Below are 20168 nucleotides of genomic sequence, written 5' to 3'. Positions count from 1 at the left end.
TATTCATTGAAAGGCATCACGCTTATTCTATTGTGTTTCTCAGGTTTCAAATGTGTTGCAGGGCCCCTTTACAACTTGCGAAAATGCCACGCTTTTCTTTGGTGCCTCATATTACTGAATATAATAAGATAGATGAAATGGCGTGGTAAAGACACTATATCTTCATTTTATGTGTTCAATAATAATGCCATTTTGAACCTGCTGCCTTCTTTTTTTTAGGTATTCAGCTAACTGCAGTTGTCAAGGAGCAGCAATCGTGTCGAGTGATAGCATCAAGGACTTGGACACTAAGCAAGCTCCAGTATGTACAGCAGAAAGGACACGCGTCTTTTATTCCCTGGCCAACATGCAGAACCCACAAGTATTTCGAGCTACAATGCGGCAAACTAGCAACAGTGTATACACCACTAAGCAAAACACATCACCACATCACCACAATACACACGCACAACCATGACCTTCAGTGCTGGTTCAGCAGGGTGTTTGCAGCACACACCAGACAAACCCAAGCAAGAAGGTAAGCAAGAAAGAGAAAGAAAGGAAGAAAGAAAAAAAAGACAGCTTGGTGAGGCCAGTCAAGAAGGTACTCCCTGCCTACCTTGGTCCACCTGAATAACCGTTTTACTTCGTTCAGGTGCAGCGTGGACGTTGTCTAAAAAGAATGGGAAAGAGACAGCGGGAGAAGAAGGAGAACAAAAAAAAGAAACAAAAGACAGGGATGTGTGAGCAGAGGCAAAAAGAGACAGCGCAAGTGCTCACCAACCATGCAGTTTAGTGGGCATTAATTCGAAATGGCAAGATAATCCTCAGTCACGACTGTTATTTGCAACAACAAACAAGACTTACATGCAATAAATAATGAGTACCTGTATGAGCATTTCCTGATGGCACTCTGACACTAGTAAATCATTAATGCACCTGAAACACCTTACATGCTTGCCATATGCATCAGAATAAAGGTTTTAGGCCTTAAGCAGTACCTGAACATGTGAGACCACGTAGTGGAGGAAGCCAATTGTTAGATGGCATGCAAATCATATCCTGTACTTAATGCGCTCTATTCTCAAGAAAGTAACCCAGTGCTTAGTAATGAAAACAAACATGCATTAGTGGCTTTTAAAGAATCTAGTTTACACAGCAACTGCAATATGGAAGGCAACTTATCAGTACACTTCAAAAGCTAACTGTGAGCTTGCCAAAAGCAACCTCACATTATGCAAGTTGTCAAACTTGCAAAACATTGTGAAGGATTGTGTGCTACTTAAGCAATAAAGCTGTGAATTGTCACAAATAATTTAGTCTGCCCTGGACAGTTTTCTGGTGTTATTGCAGTAAAAAGGAGATCAATGTGAACTACAACAATTACACTGGCTGGCATACTGCATGTTTGTTGACCCTTGAAATGTGCAATATTCAGCACACAGCATAGCTGCAGACCTATACCTTATTTTCTTGGCAGTGACAGTGGTTTAAGTAGTTAAGCATTTGTATTCTTGCCCTAATGCAAAGTTAAACAAGTACTGAGGTTTTACACAGCATTTGCTGGAAAACAAATGCCCCGGCACGCTCCAAAATGCCTTATGTGCCCCAAGCAATGTGCTCTCATCGCTAATAGACACTGACTCAAAACCTCTTCCAAGAGTCTCCAGGACCACAGAAGACAAACAAGACAATATCAAAAGAAAAAAACTGTTCGACAGCCCTGCACAGCAACAGCCACAAATCATGCAATAATGTGAAAAAATTACACAAAGTGCAGCACTGCAAGTATGACAAAAAATTGTCACAAACATCACCAACACCAATGCAAGACTATTGGAGTGCTAAAACAGATCCATAGCACCAGACAACAGTCCAGAAACGAACAGCTAGTGTGACCAGAGGTACCTCTGATGGTGTGTGTGCCACCCTGTGCATTTTAGCAAACCACTTGAGATTGTCAGCTGGAGCAAGCCTGTCTGTGCAAACTATCAAGAGAAAGTATACTCAAGATAGTAGCTGCAATGCTGTCAGCATGATAGTAATGAACCGCATCACGAAAAAAAAAAGACCACCTGAAAAATTTCATGATAGATAGAACTTCAAATATGGATTCTGCACCAAAATGGTAAAAAGCACTGTTGCAACAAAATGGCAAGCAACAGGTTTTGCAAAACTGTGGCAATAATAGTCAAGCATGAATACAAAAGTTCAATGTCCAATGTTCAAAACCCACTTCGGAGAAAGAAGAAAAAACTTAATTTTTTCAAGCTGCACTCTTGTGGAGAAAAAAGTGGAAAATAAAAAATGAGATTTTTACCACACATTCTGTATACTCTCCCACATTCCCCTTCATTGAGCCTGATATTGGCTGTGATTAGCCGGGCTAGTTTGCTCAGTAATATTGACTTAATATTCTTGATTTTACTTCATGCTAATATACAAGCATACTACTATAGGTTTTAATTATTTAGTCATTTCAGTCAATGACTGCAGGTCAACCCACATTATAGTCCAGAACTTCTTGTCCTATACTCCAGCAAATATGGTATGGTGCAGTACCATGAAAGTGATAGAAAAAAATTATTCATGTAACAAAACAAAATTGTATTTGCAAGATCGACTGATTTGATGACCATTATTCAAATGTCAATGGATGTCTGTGCATGATACCTAAAGAGTGATGTCAGTAATATTAGTCACATGGGACGGCTAGCTCATGCTGAACCTGCTTGCATTGAAGTCTGGCGCAACATCATTGCAAGACCTTACGTTTGGCAAGAAACGATACAGTAGATCAACAGTGCATGTAGTAATTAGATGTAGTAATAACTGATACCACAAAAGTATTAAAATGTCCCACCAAAAGCTGTACACTGTGAATCACTATCCAGAAAAAATATATACTGCAGTGTAAAAATGAAAAGCCAGGGTCCTCCCACTTGTGATATAAGAATGCTTTACTGCAAAAAGTAATTACCACCACATGACTTCAGTTGTCACTGTAAAGTTTTTAAAATGTCACCATGACTGGCTGCTGCTAAAAGCAATTCAAAATCAGCACACACAACTCCACAATTTTCTACCCCCCCCCCCCCCCCCCAGCTAATAATTTTTCTGCAAGTAAAACAGCTTTAATATACTATGTTAACATAAACTCTGCTTTGTTAAAAATACTGAAGCTCATTCAGAGGCACTAAGAGTAGCAAGCAGGTTGTTGTAATGCAACATTTTATAAAGGTCAACTCAACACATTCCTAGAAATTTCAATTAAACTTCAACAGCCTGTTATGGTTTCACAAAATGTGCTCCTCTCTTAAATCAAAGTATAAGTGTAAACTTAATTTTTTTACTTACAAAATGACATAAGCCAGGAAAAAAGAAAGGTTAACATAGCAGTAAAAAAAAAAACACACAATGCAGATAAAATTAGATTTGCCAAACCTAATTCCACAAAGTAATGCTCCCACTACACCAGAACTGTACTCTACATTGGCCATAAGGCTGGTAGCACTACTTATCACATGAATGCTTCCCATATGGGCAAAAGACTCCATGTCTGCTATCAGCCACAAGCTTACTTGCCTGTCAGCTTCTCCACTCACACCCTGACACTGTTAGAGATCGCACATCACTGGAAAGCAGCAGTTCTAAAAGGCCAGTCTATTGAGGCTAGCTGCCTCTAAAACTTCTTCAAATTAGGTTAGCAGAATGTCAGCTGTAGTGCAGACTACTGAAACAAAACCACTAACTGGTAGTATTAGCACGTATATTTTGTACTTGCACAGTCTTGAACCTTTTAATAACTATGGTTGCAATGGGCCAAAACAAAGCAAGAAATGTAATGCAGCCTCATGTTGTTAGTACAGCCTCAACTTTCATTAAGTATGTAGCATATTAGTGATAATGAATTGCAAGGGACACTTACCAGGGCTAGTTTTAAAATGTTCATTTTATGACAACAATAAAATTATCAGATAGGAGAAAGATAAAAGAATTATTCCACTGAAGAATGAGGCGTGTTGTTTGAAAAGCAATTATACAACAACATTTGTTTTGTGAAAACTGAAGTATTTAATAAGCTGTTCCCACAATTTATCGTAGAAAAAAGAGGGAGGCCCTTTACACACTGTAGATTAAACTAACCGAAATGGAGCTATTTACAATACATGACAAATGTTAAGGGCACACAGCAGAAGTGAAATCACACTGCCTACCACGACAAACCTTTCAGCTCCCCTTCCCTTACTGTGTTTACTGTTTTTGTAAAGTTAGCTGAAAGCAGCTTTAAAAAACATTTAATTGCAGCCTAAACCTAGTTAACTCGTGGTCATGTTCAGCCTATAAGTGGGAGGCAACTTCATGACTAATAAAAAAAACAGAAATGAGAAAACCCCTGATACGTGGAAGGCTAGAGAGCAGACAAAAGCAATTAGTGCAACACAAACTATTGCAACATCTGCCCAGTGCACGAAAACTACTACTCATAACCATGCGTGGATCCAGGAAGACGTCCAAGTTTTTTTTATTCTAGCTGAACGAATTCTCATTCTCAGAGGTCTCTTCTTTCGAACATGCCCTCCTAAATTCACCAAGAACATAGAAGCACCTGTATCATTTGCATACTACTGAACTACTTCAAATAAAATACAGAAGTATTTCTGTGCCCTTGAGGTGCCATAGTTTACGAACAAAGACTATGTTTTGAATTATGCAAGGCAGTCTAGACAAGACCATGTCGTCATTTTTCAGCTATAAGAGTGAAATAGTAAGCCAAAGCGAGCAAACCTTTCACATCATCATCCTCGATAGTGGTGCTGCTGTCAGTTGATTCCTTCACCTGGGAGCCTTCACCCTTTTTGGTCATGATGCTTCGACCTAAAACAGCACATCAAGTTCACTAAGAGTTCGGAGAAGCACTTTGACAGTGTCGGCATGCTATGGCAGTAATTCCTGGTCACTGGTTCCAGAGTGCTCAGGTAGCACCTTTGCAAGCTGGAAGCAAAGACTGGAAGCACCTCTTACGACAGCATGCGCATGTTCAACAGGTTTCACAATTGGTGAAAAGTGCTATGTTGTTCCAAAAGGTTAAACAATAAAGCTAATAAGGTTATAGTTACAAGACACCAGACATGTTCATGTTTTATGATAAGCTTAATAGACACAGCTGTTAATGAAAAAGGTTTAACTGAATGATGCAAGTGATGAAGAAGCTAAATTCGAATTGGCTTATCACGAATATGTCATGTGAAATAACAGATGCAGTCAGCTTTTGATAGATGTAAAAATAAATAATATAACTGTTAATAGTAAATATCTGTACTAGTAGTAGTAGTAAATATCTGTAAGTAGTGAAACACCCTAATTGTTGCTTCCATGCTACATTTGCAAAAAAAAGGAGGAAAAAAAGGCATCCAAGGAATGTACTCAAAATGTCACACCTCAGCACAGCAATGTGGAGGGTAGCTGGTCTATGCCCCCACTTCATATATGCTGTTACATTCTACATGTGTCCACTAGCACATTTAGACACTATAGCACTTGAAAACAGCAGGTTAAATAGCAGGTTTTCAGAACTTATAAAATGCGAGCTAACTTGAAAGAAGTAAATTTTTACATGCTTCAAAAAATAACCATGTTGCCACAAATGAGTTTAATATCCATCATCAGTCCACGCCTAGCACAAGCAAGTTGTCATTTTAGCATCTACAATTTGGAGAAAAATGCTACAAAACATTATTCTTAAAGGCAAGCTACATATTCATGCAAGCAAATACTACTATTCTAGCACACTATATTAGACAGCGAACTTATGTGCAGTAAAATTACGAGCCGAACATCATATGCAAAGTTTCTGCTCCCATACAGAAAACTGTATGAGAACAAGAGGTGGGGTTCGAAATCGCAATAAAAGTTGGAGATGCACAAGGCAATTTTCATAATTTTCATAACATCATGAAAATTATGCCATTGTATATTAGCGTAATTCCACAGCATTAAGAAATCGTGTCATGGTTTCCTTCTCTCTTCTACGACAGTAGACATCAGCGTTACTAACTGATGTGACACGGTCATGCTTCTGAGAGAAAGATATTTTTAATATCTTGTTTCTCTTGTAATTTTGTACTTTTGCACAAACTGCTTTCTAAATTACTCACGCAAACTATATTGTTAGCTCAATTAGCTCAATGTTAGCTCAATTTTGACAAACAATTATGCAGAAGATGCGTCACTTCCTTTTATACTATCAAAAAGTATCGCCTACTGCTGTAGAAAAAGAAGAATAAATGTGCGCAGGCAGGCACTGCGAGAGAAAAGAAGTTGGAACAAGGTGTAGCTCGGCTCTCAGTCTGGTTCTTTCACATTGGCCTAAGGTTTCTACAATGTGGTGCCAAAAACAACCGCGGGGACACGTTTTCTTCTAAGCACGCCTCAAGGGATTTTCTACTCGATCACATTGTGTTATGGGCAGTAAGGACTGAATTCATCGTTCATGATAAGCACAGATGCCAGACTTCTGTCTACCGAAACCTCAAGAGCTACTCTGATGGAACGCCTCAAGACCAAGCAATAAGCTCGACGAGCACAAAATATAAAGATTCTGCAAGAAGCCCGATCGCTGCTCGCAGACCCTATTGTAGGCAAATCCAAGCTTTCAGGTGTTTTTGACCGTCTGTCTGATAGAAACATAGTTCTTGATTAAGGCGGCTCTCAAAGAGCACATTGCTGACCACAAGCTGGAAGCAGAATAAGTGCTGCGTATGAGTCCCTATAAGCATGAACACCGAGAAGGGATTCTTCCATATATAGCAGCAGCACGACCGACATGCTGTCCGGTTTCTCTGCATTGACACCATTCCCGTCGGCCAAAAGAAGAATGCCATCGAATGCCGCTACTGCACAAGGGAACCCAACCTGTCCAACGTACTGACTAGGCATATCTGTAAAGCCTCACCATGAAAGTCGCAGCTAGTGAAGCGTGCCCAAATGGTTAGTGTTAGCTCAGCCAAGATCAGCATGGCCTATAGAACCATCTGCGTGCCCTCATATCAATGACGAGCCAGAGTGTGACATGTCATCCTTCAAGCATCAAGCAAATTCAGTTGCATGCTCATCCGACTTCACGAAGTTCAACCTGCAAAAGCTTCTACGTGTCACTGCCTGGGTGTTTCTATTCACGGATTGAAGTCATCAACTGTTTTGACTCCATTATGTTCAACGCGAATAATTTTCTGAAGGCACTGAACGCCTACTGCTTAAAGAAAATGTCACGAAGCCCTCAGGTCTTCGCTATCTCCATCTTTTCCTTAATCCAGACCCACCAGATCCAGGCAGCAGTAAATAATCTCGCAGCACTCAGGCTACTCAACCTGACTTCAGCAAGAAGCTGCGGTACTGCCAGAAGATTGTTGAGCACCTGTGGATTCGATAGAAGAAAGTACCTCCTTGAGCTGCATGCACTTAACCACTACCCATCGTGCCCTCATAGCAGTCTACAAGAGATGTTATCATCGAAGAGCCTAACATCTCTAGAGGTATTTGGACACTCAGACGAGTCATAGAAGTCTTCCCTGGTCAACATGGAAAGTAGCAGCCTGCTGTACCGCCAAGTTGGACACTAATGGGTGCAAGAGTATGTAGAAAAAGAAGAAGAAATGCACGCAGGCAGGTAATGCAAGAGAAAAGAAGAAGCTGGAACGAGGTGTAGCTGGCTCTCGCTCTGGTTCTTTTGCGTCAGCCTAAAATTTCTACACTGTTTAACAGACACTTAAGCTTGTCTGTGGTATCTGCAGATAGTTCAGTTGCTTTTTAATATAGTTCCACATATAAAACCCATGGCAACAATAATGTGCAGCTATTTAAGTACTCTCTTCTATAACTTTTCTTGGAAATGTTCTGACAGCCTTAAAAACATTAAAAAGCTATCAGTTTGCCACATGATGAGAAACCAGACCAGTATAAATAAACTAAATAATAGAGATCCTGGTAGAAGATGCATTTCAAGGAACAGAATAGTATGATGTACCCCATGCAGGCAGTTTATATTCAAAATACATAATTCATGTTACAGGTGACAAGTTTTGTTAAAATTTTTAAACTTGATTTTGAAAGAACCTTCAAATGTGCAAATTTTGAGCGTACATATTAGTAACTTGTCAATGAACAAACAGTTTGTTCACATTCAAACATAACATATAATTTTACGGTCTGTTTTGTCTCATGCCAAGTTTAACAGCATTGGCCCCTCAACTCTAACAGTTGTTAAATTCTGTCTAGGCCTCAACTACCCGTTGACATGCAAAGTTTCTATGTGCTTCGTGCGCGTGATACTACAAATCAAGCTTTTTACATTAGAGCTGGGTGCTAAAAGTACTTGCAAACAGGCACACACATTGTGCATACATCTTCAGAAGTATATTTTAGCACCCAACAATAATTTAGTGTTCTCATATGCATGCAGCATATGAGAATGCTTGTGTAAAGTTCCATGAATGTCATCAACTTTTATTTTCAAAGTACCTTTGCAGCCTTAGTTTCAAACGAACTACCAGTCAAAGCACATTGGTAGAATGGCCTCAGTATAGACTTGGCCACTGTTAAGAGGAAGCTTTAGCTTGGCCCCAACTCCAACGCCACCTATTCAAATACATGTAAAATGCTGAAATGCTATCCGAGATAGCTCCTGGGCCGATTTTAAAGAAATTTGGTGTATTTGAAAGACAAAGTTAAATTCTAGTAACTATTGGAAGCGAAATTTTGATTTATGGGATTGATTTTTTACAAAAAGTGCCAAAAATTGGTAAGTCTGAAAAAGAAGCACAAAGTTTACGAATCTGTAACTCTGCAGTAAAAATAGATATTGCAGTTTTGTAAATTGCATCGGTCAGAACATCCAAAGCAGAGAAATTTGATGTATTAATTTATATCTACGTGAATTTTTACAATGTTTACGAAGGTTTTCCTAAAATCCTACTGACATATTATTGCTGTAATTCAGAATCATGTATATACATCAAATTTGTCCGCTTTAGATGTACTATTAGATGCATTTGACAGAATTGCGATATCGCTTTTCATTGCCGAGTTACAGAGTTGTAAACATGATAGTTTCGTTTTCTGAACATTTGCGATATTCATCAATTTTTATAAAAACATTGATGGCTTAAACAATAAATCCACTTCCAACAGACACTAGATTTTAACTTTTTCTTTTAAATGCAACAAACCTCATTAAATTTGGTGTAGTGGTTGCTGAGAAAAACGATTCTTCCTTTTCCTTTCCCATGTACTCAGATAGCAGCCCCCAAGCTAAGCTTCCTCTTAAAAAGAAAAAAATCAACATGTGTGTCTACATTTGCAAAAACTTGGTGCATTACATTACACATTACATGTCCATTTTATTGCAACTTAAAGATCGTGCAGGATCATACCTTCACTAGATAGAACATGCTTTAATATTTTACAAGTGCTAAAGCACATCTGAAAAAAAAAAAAATCTGCACCTAAGTTCGCTGTCTTGATATTACAAGAGTGTTAAACAGATTAAGCTTAATGAGTCTGCTCAGCACAGAGCTGTGTTACCTCCCAACAACATTTCCTATCAGTGTTATTTGCAGACATTCACAAGAAAATACTACCTGCACACCACGCTGCCAAAGCTCTCCCACCATATAAAAAAAAAAAAATAGTTCCAGACACTTCAACAATTCATGTGCACTTAAATGGATGACTATACTGAAGGCCAGGGAATTTGCACTAATATATGGCAAACAAAGCCGCCAAGGGATTCATGTGCACAGCCAAGGGATTAAGCTTTCTATGGTGAAAATGTTATTCACAGCACGAGCCGCAATGTCTTCTATAGGTGCCACTACCACAAACACTGCCCTGTTCCAAATGCATTCTCATATGGGGTTGCATACAGTGCAAACGATCATCATCATCACCACCATTACCATCACAGCACCTCACTTCAATGCAGACAAACACCATCAGCACCACCACACCAGCTCTCGTCACCAAAAAGCAACGCACACAGTTGGAAATGCGGAAAGTGTGGGGCCAAGGGTACTGACCTACTGGCTCATTGCGTAAGTGGTTACACATTTATTCCATAATAAAACCTATTCATTTACTTGTTATTTATTATCAGGCACAGCTGGTCTAATTACAGGAAAGGGAAGAAGCACATAGACATGATCTGCAGACCAGATCATGGCCCTGTATCATTATAATATTGGCATCAGTGTGCAGTGCACACCAATGATTCCTCAACACTTGCACTAGAAGCATGCGCATCACAGTAAGGCATCAAATAAACAGAAAGTGCGAGTGTGTAAAACACAAATAGAGAACCATGTGCTCAAGAAACAATACCAACCACACACTCTGTCCTGTGCCATATAAAAAAAAATATCAGTGAAAAAAAAAGTGTGAACATCCGCAGGCAATATTACTGAAATCATGCAAATATATGCAGGCTCCCCATCAAAATACTCCAAGCAAAAATTATGGGGTTTTACGTGCCCAAACCACGATCTGATTATGAGGCACGCCGTAGTGGGGGACACCGGAAATTTGGACCACCTGGGGTTCTTTAACGTGCACCTAAATCTAAGTACACGGGTGTTTTCGCATTTCGCCCTCATCGAAATGCGGCCGCCGTGGCCGGGATTCGATCCCGCGACCTCGTGCTCAGCAGCCCAACACCATAGCCACTGAGCAACCACGGCGGGTTCTATACTCCAATCACACATTTTATATGTATTAACAACAACTACAGACAAATACCAAAAACACAAGGTGTTGGGTTAGTTGGTCATTTTCAAAACTGGACATGTTGGATGCAAAACAAGTACCTCAAAGAAGACGTACAACAAAAGAGTACTTTGTTGGTGGCCGTTTTCTTATTTTCGGTGCCTCTTCTGCAGCCAACATGTTAAATTTTATATCCAAAAACACCAGCAACAGATTTCCTTCCTTCAGTGAAACAAAAAAAAATTATCTCTGAACAAATGTTTCAGAAACGGGTATAAACAGCAAGCCAGATTAGTGCCACACGTCTAAGTGTGGCTATTAAATGCGCTACAACTGCAATATGCTTTTTTTAGAAAGCATTTGCCAGAACTAGGCAGCCAGCAGCTAAAGCCAAAATACAAAATAATCCTACAACTGTTACTAACCTGCTTGTTGCTATATCTGACCACTGGTTTAAGAGTCATTATGCCTAAGAACATAAGCACTATCTGTAACACGGTTAAACAGCTGGAACTCTGTGTATTAGACTCACCTGTAATGATTCTCACTACGAAAGGCCAGATGTTACTGAACTAGTGAAGGCCAGAAAGAACAACTTGATTAACTCTTTCCATGCCAAGGATGTGTCACTTATCCAAATGTTTCCTCCAAAATATGCAAGTGGCAAGTCTCACTCATCCAGGTATTTCCTTTTGTCTACCGAGTGCCACAGATGAGTGGCAGTCGTTTCATCATTTTGGTGTGAATGCTGCACCATTAAATGGCACCAGCTTCCCAGAAAACTGACTTTTTGAGGGTACAGTTGACAGAAACAAAGGGGAAGTCTGGCTCTCCTGGGTTTTAAGAACGGCGGCACGACGAGGCAGCTGCAGCGACGACAGCCACCTTTTTTCAATGCCAGAATTGTGGTATTTTTGGACGTTTCTTCCCCTCAAATAAACAATTATATCTGTAAAGCTCTAGCAAATTATGTTCAGAGCTTCAACTTAGTACTAATGATTGTGAGGAAGATTTAGAGCCTCTAGCGACCTTTCTCGTGTGGACGCGGCTTGACAAAAATGCTTTGCTGCCTATGCTTCTGCGATTTACTTTTCACGCTGTTGCAGTAATAACATGTTGCATAGAGGATAACAAAAGCATGCTTGACTTCTGTTCCAAGAAATATCACGCTTCATATAGGCCTTGCCTATCTGCAACTCAAAAGCATGAAAAAATAACTGACATTAAAAAACAACAAAGAATAACAAGTTAACTGCTGACATAGCAATAATGAAAGCTTTTCCCAATGAATGAGTCATTGAAAAATTGGGGAAATTTGGTGGTCTTCCAGAAAAAAAGTTGGCATGAAAAGGGTTAAGCCAAGTAAGATATTCTCATTTCACATTATTAAAAAGTATAAATGCTTTTCCATGACAATAAATGAGAGCATTTTCATCAGTGTCTACTACAAAATTTGTTATCTCAAACCATCTCAAACAGCCTGAAGCTTCCATAAAACACAAGGCTTAATTTGTATCCTTCAGTAACCAATTAATCCTGTCCATTAAAAATTTAGGTTCCCCACATTTCTTGCATTTTCATAATTACGAAAAGCGTACAGCTGTAGAATGAATCCAGAATTTTCAATTCCTCAGCGAATTTCGTCAAATTCACAGAATCAGGGCTGAGAACTCTCTACAGGAATTTCAGATAGTATAAGAACATATATTATTCATGTCAAGCATACTTAAAAAACCCTATCAAGCCACATGAAAAATATGCCCGATATAAAACATTGTGAAAAACAATGAAAAGAATAATCCACTACATAATGACATACTGCCGTTGAGAGCAAACACCGAGCCGTCAGCCTTCAACTCATTTTACTAACAGGCTTTAGACAAGTTTTTCAAACTGGCACCACAAGTCCAATTAGAAGTTTCAAGATATATGCAACATGTTTTAAATATTTCCACCAGTACTTTTGTTTTTGAGGCACTATACTCACGTGCACAAGTGTATGCACATATAGCAAATCAGTTCTGCAGAATTCTACAACGTGGAGGAAGGTTCATGAAAGGAAAAATATGTAGCATGAAGCTACAAAGGAAACCCACACGGGTTTCTCTGAAACAAAGCTTCGTAGTTGAAGAAAAATTCGTCCTTGTCCAGGCCCTTTGTAGCGTCGTGCTACATACGGGTGGATTTCAATTTTCCTTTCATGACTGTACATACAGCGCCTGAATGGCATAAGACAGCAAAAATTTATTAGTCAAGGGGCCTGCAGAAAACACACGAGTTTGTATATGTATACTTAAGCTCAGTGTATTGCTCATCACTGAATAGACAAAGAAAGGAAACTGTGGCACCCAAATAATGTATTGCTATAACCTATCTCGTCTCTTGTACTTGGAACTATCGGCCAGAACCATCAGTAACGGTTCTGGCCGATAGTCCCCTGTTTTAATCTTTTGCATCACCTGCCACAGTGGCTCAGTGACGATGGCATTCTGCTCCTGAGCACTAGGTCGTGGTTTCAATCTCAGCTGCAACAGCCGCATGTCATTGGGAGCAAAATGCAAAAACACTCATGTACTTCAATTTAGCAGGTGGTCAAAATTAATCTGAAGCCCTTCCACTTCAGCATCCTCTATAAATCATTGTACAGTTATAACCCATTGTGCAGTTTCGAGACAAATAAATTTTTGTAAACTCTTTTGCGTTAGTGTATGTACATCGTAGACAGAATAAGTGCCAAACTACACACATCCCAACTTCACCATAAGACTGTTTGTATTAAGTTAAAGGTCAGCAACACAAACGTAATTTGGAAACAGTATCATCACTTACCATAGTTCTCTAAATACTAAAGTGAGGTAAAAATAACAGACTGCTTTTTCCTGCCTGCATTCACAGTCCAACTTTAAGTCCACCTGAATTCCTTCAAGAATAAGATGCAGCATTATTTAAACAGCCACAGAAGTCTCATTTATGTCTGCTAGCTAATATTATTAGCATGAAATGGGATAAAAATGAATCAAAATATGTTGCAAGAAAGGCAGCATTCTAAAGTACCTATATGTGTATAGAGTAGCTATTTGATTTCATTGCCAGTTTCCTTATAAATGCTGAACTAAGGTTCTTAATGCACTATGCCTATAGGATATTCCCAGGCTACTGCAACCATAGCTGGAGCGGCACTCCATGTTATTGCAATGCTGCCATCACCAATGCTTCCTGGCTCCAAAAGTAGGAGGGTGGGGAGGGTGCTTGACCCCCTTGGGATGTTCTACACCCTCAGATATACATTACATGATTTCCAGTGCAGCTGCTTCCATGCTCACGTGATACTCTTCAGCATGATCCCACCGGAACAGTGGGTACTTTGGCAAGCCTTCAGCAGCACCAAGAAGGTGCAATTGGGGAATGCTATAGTGTGTGTGCTTATTGAGCTTCACTGCAACCTTTGTCTACTTTCAATGGCTTGTTTATGGTGCTGACGAGGATGAAAGCAGACAACACATACACTGGGGATGTTTTCCTCGGCAGTCGCTCTAGTGGCCACCATAGCAATGTGTCTTTTGTGCTGCTGCTGCAGCTCATTACTTTGTAACAAGGTACAAAATACAAAATGGTAGAAAAGCTTCCCAAGCATATTATTTCTCACATTTAGAGGACTGCTACTGTTATGCCCTCTATGCTAAGTATGAGAAAAGAGATGAAGAGAAATGCTTATTCACTTTAAAGAATGCTTCATAAAAGATGACTTGAGTGTGTTATGCAATGTGTGACAGGCTTTGGGCTCACTGGTATGTCGCCCATGTAATAGAGCAAAAGTTTATTTGAAGCCATTTCTTCAAATAGGAAGACATGGCAATGCTTGTACTACAGTGTAGACCGCTTATAACATAAATTGCCGAAGTCGTGAATATCTGCACTATAAGCGGTACCGCACTATAACCAAAACAACGATTTTCAAGCCCTGCACATATGCAAAACATGTAGACCAAGCAGCCGCGCGTATCCGAGAATCTAAGCGTGCAACTGAGATTTTTGCATCCATTTAAATTTATGAACGTTGAAAGGTTAATGTCCAACTACCCATGATCTTCGCATGAAGCAGACAAAGTAATAATTTTTTTTAAATGTCGCAGTTTCGCCTGAAAGGCGAAGCATCAGTTGCAATAGCAAATTAGTGGAGAGCTATAAGGAGTAGGGATAGTAGTTTTATCGGCTGCATAAACTTCACACATTCGCTTGCTAATTGAATTAACAAGCGTGGTGTCAACGCGCACAAGCAAACATGAATAGACTCGATGACCGCAGACAACCACTGTGAAAACGCGGGCATGGGGAAGCGCGGCCGCTGCAGCGAGCGAAGGTTCGTGCGGTCTATTGCTTCAACGGAAACTGAGCGGCGTAAGCACAGCGCATACAAAGGTCAGAGCCGTGTGGAGATCGCTATTAAGATACGGTGCGCATGACAACACCGACAGCCGGCACAGACGCAAAGTACAAGAACGCATTTGTTGACAGAGTAGAAGCCGCCCCCCTCCCCTCCCTCCCGCGCTGCCTTCCCGCTTTCCTCCTTTCGCGTGGGAGATTGCATCGCCAGTTACCCTTGCGCCCGGTTGCAAGATATGCATTTGGTACCGCAGCACAGCGTCGCCCTCCCTCCCTCCCTCCCTCCCTCCCTCCCTCCCTCCCTCCCTCCCTCCCTCCCTCCCTCCCTCCCTCCCTCCCTCCCTTCCATACCCCACGGCCTTTCGCGCGACGGAAGTTGCGTTTGCTCTTCGCTATGCGTTCGCTCTCCGTGAAGGTGCGCGTCCCCAGCGCGCTTTCACTCGCACATACGGCGCGCGGCAACGATTTTATCGCCCTTGGACTTATGCTCCACGTCTCATTCTACTCCTCCACATCGCCCTCGTTGATCTCCTCTCCCATCGGTGGGTGCACCTCGTTGAGAAACGTGCTCGCTACTGCCCTTGTCGGCGAGATATTTCCACGGAAGCCGCATTATAATCGGTATTTCGTCTCACGCGGCTGCACTGTAAGCGGTATGCGTATACATGGAGTTCTATGGGAGGGTAAACGGGAGTCGGAAAAGGCCACGTTGTAGCCAGTTCTGCACTATAAACGGTTACGTTATAAGTGGTCTATACTGTAGTTTGATTTAGAATGTTCCATGAGCATGAGGGCCACTTTGTATTACTGCTTGGACATTGCATCACTGCACTATTGCAGTTTGACGTGACTTGCAATGAGGCATGAACAACACAGGCTCTAAGCTATCAACTGGCATTTATTTTGAAGACGCAAATCACTGGATGCTACTGGCATCAAATATGCACGTGTTGCGGCTTTAATTTCGCGCCACACAATTCTAGCGATGAAGGATGAGTCGCCATATGAAGGTTCTTACACGTTGATGTCGCAGCCATATTCAAAAGGCAGGCAATACATTGGCTTTTACTTCGAAATGTCAGTACTAAGTAATAATCTGTTTGACTGTCAATGTCTTTGAACACTAGCGGGTTAAACACATAGTGCATGATCCCTTTGAGTATGTGCATGAGCTTATTGGCTTCTGTCATCTTGGTGTCAACTTTTCGGCAAAGAGCCAGAACAATATGCATTAAGTACAAGAGCCTGAAGCTCATTCTTTAAGCCCCGGTGTTGCTGCATCCTGTATGTATTCAGGTACTAACCTAGCAAGCGTAGGAGCTTTAACATGCACCCAAAGTACAGTACACAAATGTTTTCGCATTCCGATAGGCGATTGGGGTGAGGCCGCAGCAGCCAGGAATCAAACCCATGATCTGGTGCTCAGCAGCACGAGTTAATATGTTAACAGTTCAGCTTCAATGTTGTCTGCCTTACTGTTCCTCCTGTCTTCTGTGCCGATATAATGCTGACCTACTAAATGTAACAATTTTCTGATGTATTCACGAGATTAGCACATATTTCAGCCTCATTCAAGTGAATCTCTTTGCCCACTTCCTTTTCCGAGAAAGAGAAGGCAGTTATCCAGCACAATGATGGTATCTATTCTTTATTGTTCTTTTTTCTGAAATGTCAAATAGCTGCACTGATACTACTATTCTTAGAGAAGGAAAACTCAATGCATCAGACAAAGAAAAAAGAGGCTAGCAGATTTGCAACCAATGAAGCTCTATTTTATTAAACTAACTTAGGGGTCAGTCATTTCTGGGTGAGAGAGCACAACTGCAGAAGGGACACATCTGTGGCCCTCATATACGTCACCACTGGGTAAAGCTGTACCAGTGTGCATTAACCGGTCTGAAGTTATTTGCATCAAGAGGACACAAGCCATCTAAAGTGGATGCCAGTTGTAGTAAAGTCACAGTTAACTTCCAAATTCATAGGAAAATATCGCACCTGCCACGAAACACGTCGTTTCTTGACTGCACCTTCAATTCTGGGGCCTTAAGTGCCAAAATCACAATATAATTATAAGGCATGCTGTAGTGGGGGACTTCTGTATAATTTCGACCACCTGGGGTTCTCTAACGTGCACCCGATGCACAGTACATGAGCATTTTTTTATTTTCCCCTTGTCAAAATGCAGCTGCATTGGCCTGGATTAATTAAACATGTGCTAGTTAATTGTTTATCTGTGCAAGACGGGCTCCCTATCTCATATGTGTACCACTGCACAGTGTTCTGTGACATATGAGCATTGGATGGTACACATTTTGTAAGGTCTATGCAAACATGTACACATACAAAAAAAATATAGCAGCTCTATTGAGATTATTCACAGTTCAGTGGCTCCTGCCTTAAAGCAAAAAAAGTAAACAAAGTTTTGGAGGTGTTTGGAAATACAAAGCAAACAATCAAAGCTGCTTGTTCATAACCACTGTGTATGCTATGGTACAGGCGTTGACTGGCTATGCATTATTTCTAGTCGTTCCGAGTCCTTTAAAATGAAACAGAAAAGGTGATGAAGCTTTTCCATATAATGTCCCAAGAAGGCAAAAGCATGCGCCAGGCAATGAGGGCAGGCAAGCAGACTTGTAGCAGACACGTGCTGCAGTATGAAAGGAACAGCAGTGCCACAGGAGAGAGCTGTAGCTGCAAGGGGAGCATGAGGCCTTTAGCTGTCATGCTTCTCAAAAAACTGTCCCTGGCACTGACAAAAATGTGGCTAATAAAGCTTGGTTCATGAGGCAAAAAATGAAGATGGATGTTCAAGACAAAACCAAATGTAGAACTGCTGCCAAATTGTCAAACGGCCTCTTTTTGGACAACAAAAGATTTCCAATAAAACAAAGTTTAAGAATGCCATGTATAGAATGCTACTTTCAATGGAACGAATGGTAGCTTCCAAAGCAATGCTTATACATTGCAAGTTTACCACACGTCAGCATAATAAACTCAGTTTCAGACAATGCTTCTCCTTAGGGTGACTAAATATGTACCGAGTCAACACATCAGTTCTCAAAAAGATTTCCTTTTTAATTTTTTTAACAATTTTTCCTTTAACAAGTACGAAGAAGCTACAAGATGAAATGAGAGTTTTTACCTGTGTTGGGAGTAGTAACATGACCTGCAGGTAAAGCATGAAAAGCGTAAACAAGGATAATAGAAAATATGCTTAAAACCATGAATTGAGATGATTCTTTCTTGGTCTTCTCCTTTTTACTATATGCAAAAAGCACTTGTTGCAAAAAAGAGGGAGGGAGGGGGCACATGCTTAAGATTGATCATAAATAAATTAAAAAAAAAAAAGACTTCAATCTTGAAGGAAGGAAAAAGTGCTTTAAGAAGGCATGAACACAGAAGCATCAAAGCCCCCAAGAAAAACCACAGTAGAGAACAGACAGTAAAATGGGAAAAAGAGGCGGACAAGAAAAAGCCTATTTAGAACTAATGCAAAAGTGAAAAAGGAAAAACATGTCTGTCTTTGACCTCTGACACTCTGCTACCCCATGTTACTAGTGAGGAACAAAAACAGAAAAGATCAAATGCAGCAACTTACATATTAAGTATAACACAGAGACACTGATAATCATGCAGCATTTGCACACAACCGATGCTAGCAGAAATGTCTCAAAGCACAGCAAAATCCCATTCCTCATAGACAAAACTAGTGCTTCTCAGCTTTGGTTTAATAAGCTGCTTCTAATTTTCCTGCCGGGTTACCTACAATTTTCCTGTGCCTTTTAATACAACTGTAATTTGATACACTGTAAAGCAACACAAAATGCAAGCTCAGTAAGCCGATACATTAACTGCTGCCTTCCAAAGCACACACACATACACATACACCACGCACGCACCACATTAAGGCTGCAGTATTTTGAGAGGACAGGACATGGCAAAAAACAAACAAACAGACAAAACGAAACAACTGGGCGTGAAACTGCACACAGTTTCTCTAAAAACCCAGTTTCAGGCCATACTAAATAATGAGACAATTTTGACTGCACTTGTTCAATGCTCCCCACCTCACTTGCACAAGCAGTTTCTGTCCTTGTCTCCTGTTAGAGGCACTTACTTGAGAAGTTGCGAGTAGCCAGCATAGTTGTTAAGATCGCTCCCTAAAAGAAAGGATATCATAAATGAAGTTGTGATGACAAAACACAGCTACAAACATTTTACCAATGACAACTACAAATACTGAAAAGGAATATTTCACGACGCAAAACACAGTACTACACTTGTGTTAAGGGAGTACTGACACGAAATTTTTCTCTCGTGTTGTTTTTACTGGGTAGCTGTCAATCCAGTAAGTTTGACAGGGAGCCTCAATTCTTGGCAAGTGCAACAAATGATTAACCAAACACAACACAGCTTCAGGCGTGAAGCAGGAAGTAGGTTACATGACAGAAATTGGAGGCAGTGGTCACATGGCACCACACACCATTGATGCGTGTGCACCTACACTGTGAATTTGACACCAAAATCGGAATGCATGCAGTGTTCAGCAGCAGGGTTCGTACAGGTTTCCAAGGCAAAAATTCAAGGATATTCCAGGACTTTCCAGGACCTGTCACAGGTTTTTCGAGGACTCAAAGTGGAATCCAAAGTAGGATTTTGTTACTGTAACATTTGCAAAAATGACTAGTTTTATTGCACTTACAATAAATAAATGTATATCACAATTATAATAAAAATGTCTAGCCTTGATAACTTTTCAAGATGACAACCCAAAATGAACGCTTACAACAGCGGCTGAGATTTCTTCAGTATAGACTGGGTAAAGTTCACCAAAAATATTCAAAACATTCAGCATAGGGTTATTGCACTAAAATAAAAATAAATAAATGTATATTCCAATGATGTTAATAATGTCTAGCCTTGATCACTTTGCAAGTTCACAACAATACCGCAAAAAAGTTCACAAAACACAATAAATGCTCCCAACAGCCACTCTGACTTCTGCAGTATTGACTGAGCAAGTTTACCGAACATTTCCAAGCCATTCA

At 40.4% G+C, this 20168-nt stretch overlaps 1 protein-coding gene across 22 annotated transcripts in view; it reads right to left on the bottom strand.

Moving 5' to 3' along the window:
* The window catches only part of LOC119436648 (calcium/calmodulin-dependent protein kinase type II delta chain), a 241175-nt gene that overhangs the window by 47537 nt on the left and 173470 nt on the right, over positions 1 to 20168 (bottom strand). For 11 of the 22 annotated variants that reach the window (XM_037703587.2, XM_037703590.2, XM_037703592.2 and 8 more), the window contains exons 12-15: positions 19238 to 19280; positions 18263 to 18286; positions 4768 to 4857; positions 599 to 652 (exon numbers count right to left, since the gene is read on the bottom strand). In XM_037703587.2, coding sequence (XP_037559515.1) covers positions 599 to 652; positions 4768 to 4857; positions 18263 to 18286; positions 19238 to 19280 — 211 coding nt within the window. The remainder of the gene's footprint in view (positions 1 to 598; positions 653 to 4767; positions 4858 to 18262; positions 18287 to 19237; positions 19281 to 20168) is intronic. The other 11 variants (XM_037703591.2, XM_037703597.2, XM_037703599.2 and 8 more) reach the window with 3 other exon arrangements.

The sequence above is a fragment of the Dermacentor silvarum genome, chromosome 1 (assembly GCF_013339745.2).
Source record: "Dermacentor silvarum isolate Dsil-2018 chromosome 1, BIME_Dsil_1.4, whole genome shotgun sequence".
Lineage (NCBI taxonomy): Eukaryota > Metazoa > Arthropoda > Arachnida > Ixodida > Ixodidae > Dermacentor > Dermacentor silvarum.
Note: the sequence above shows the minus strand (reverse complement) of the source record. Positions and strands in the feature narration are given on the sequence as shown.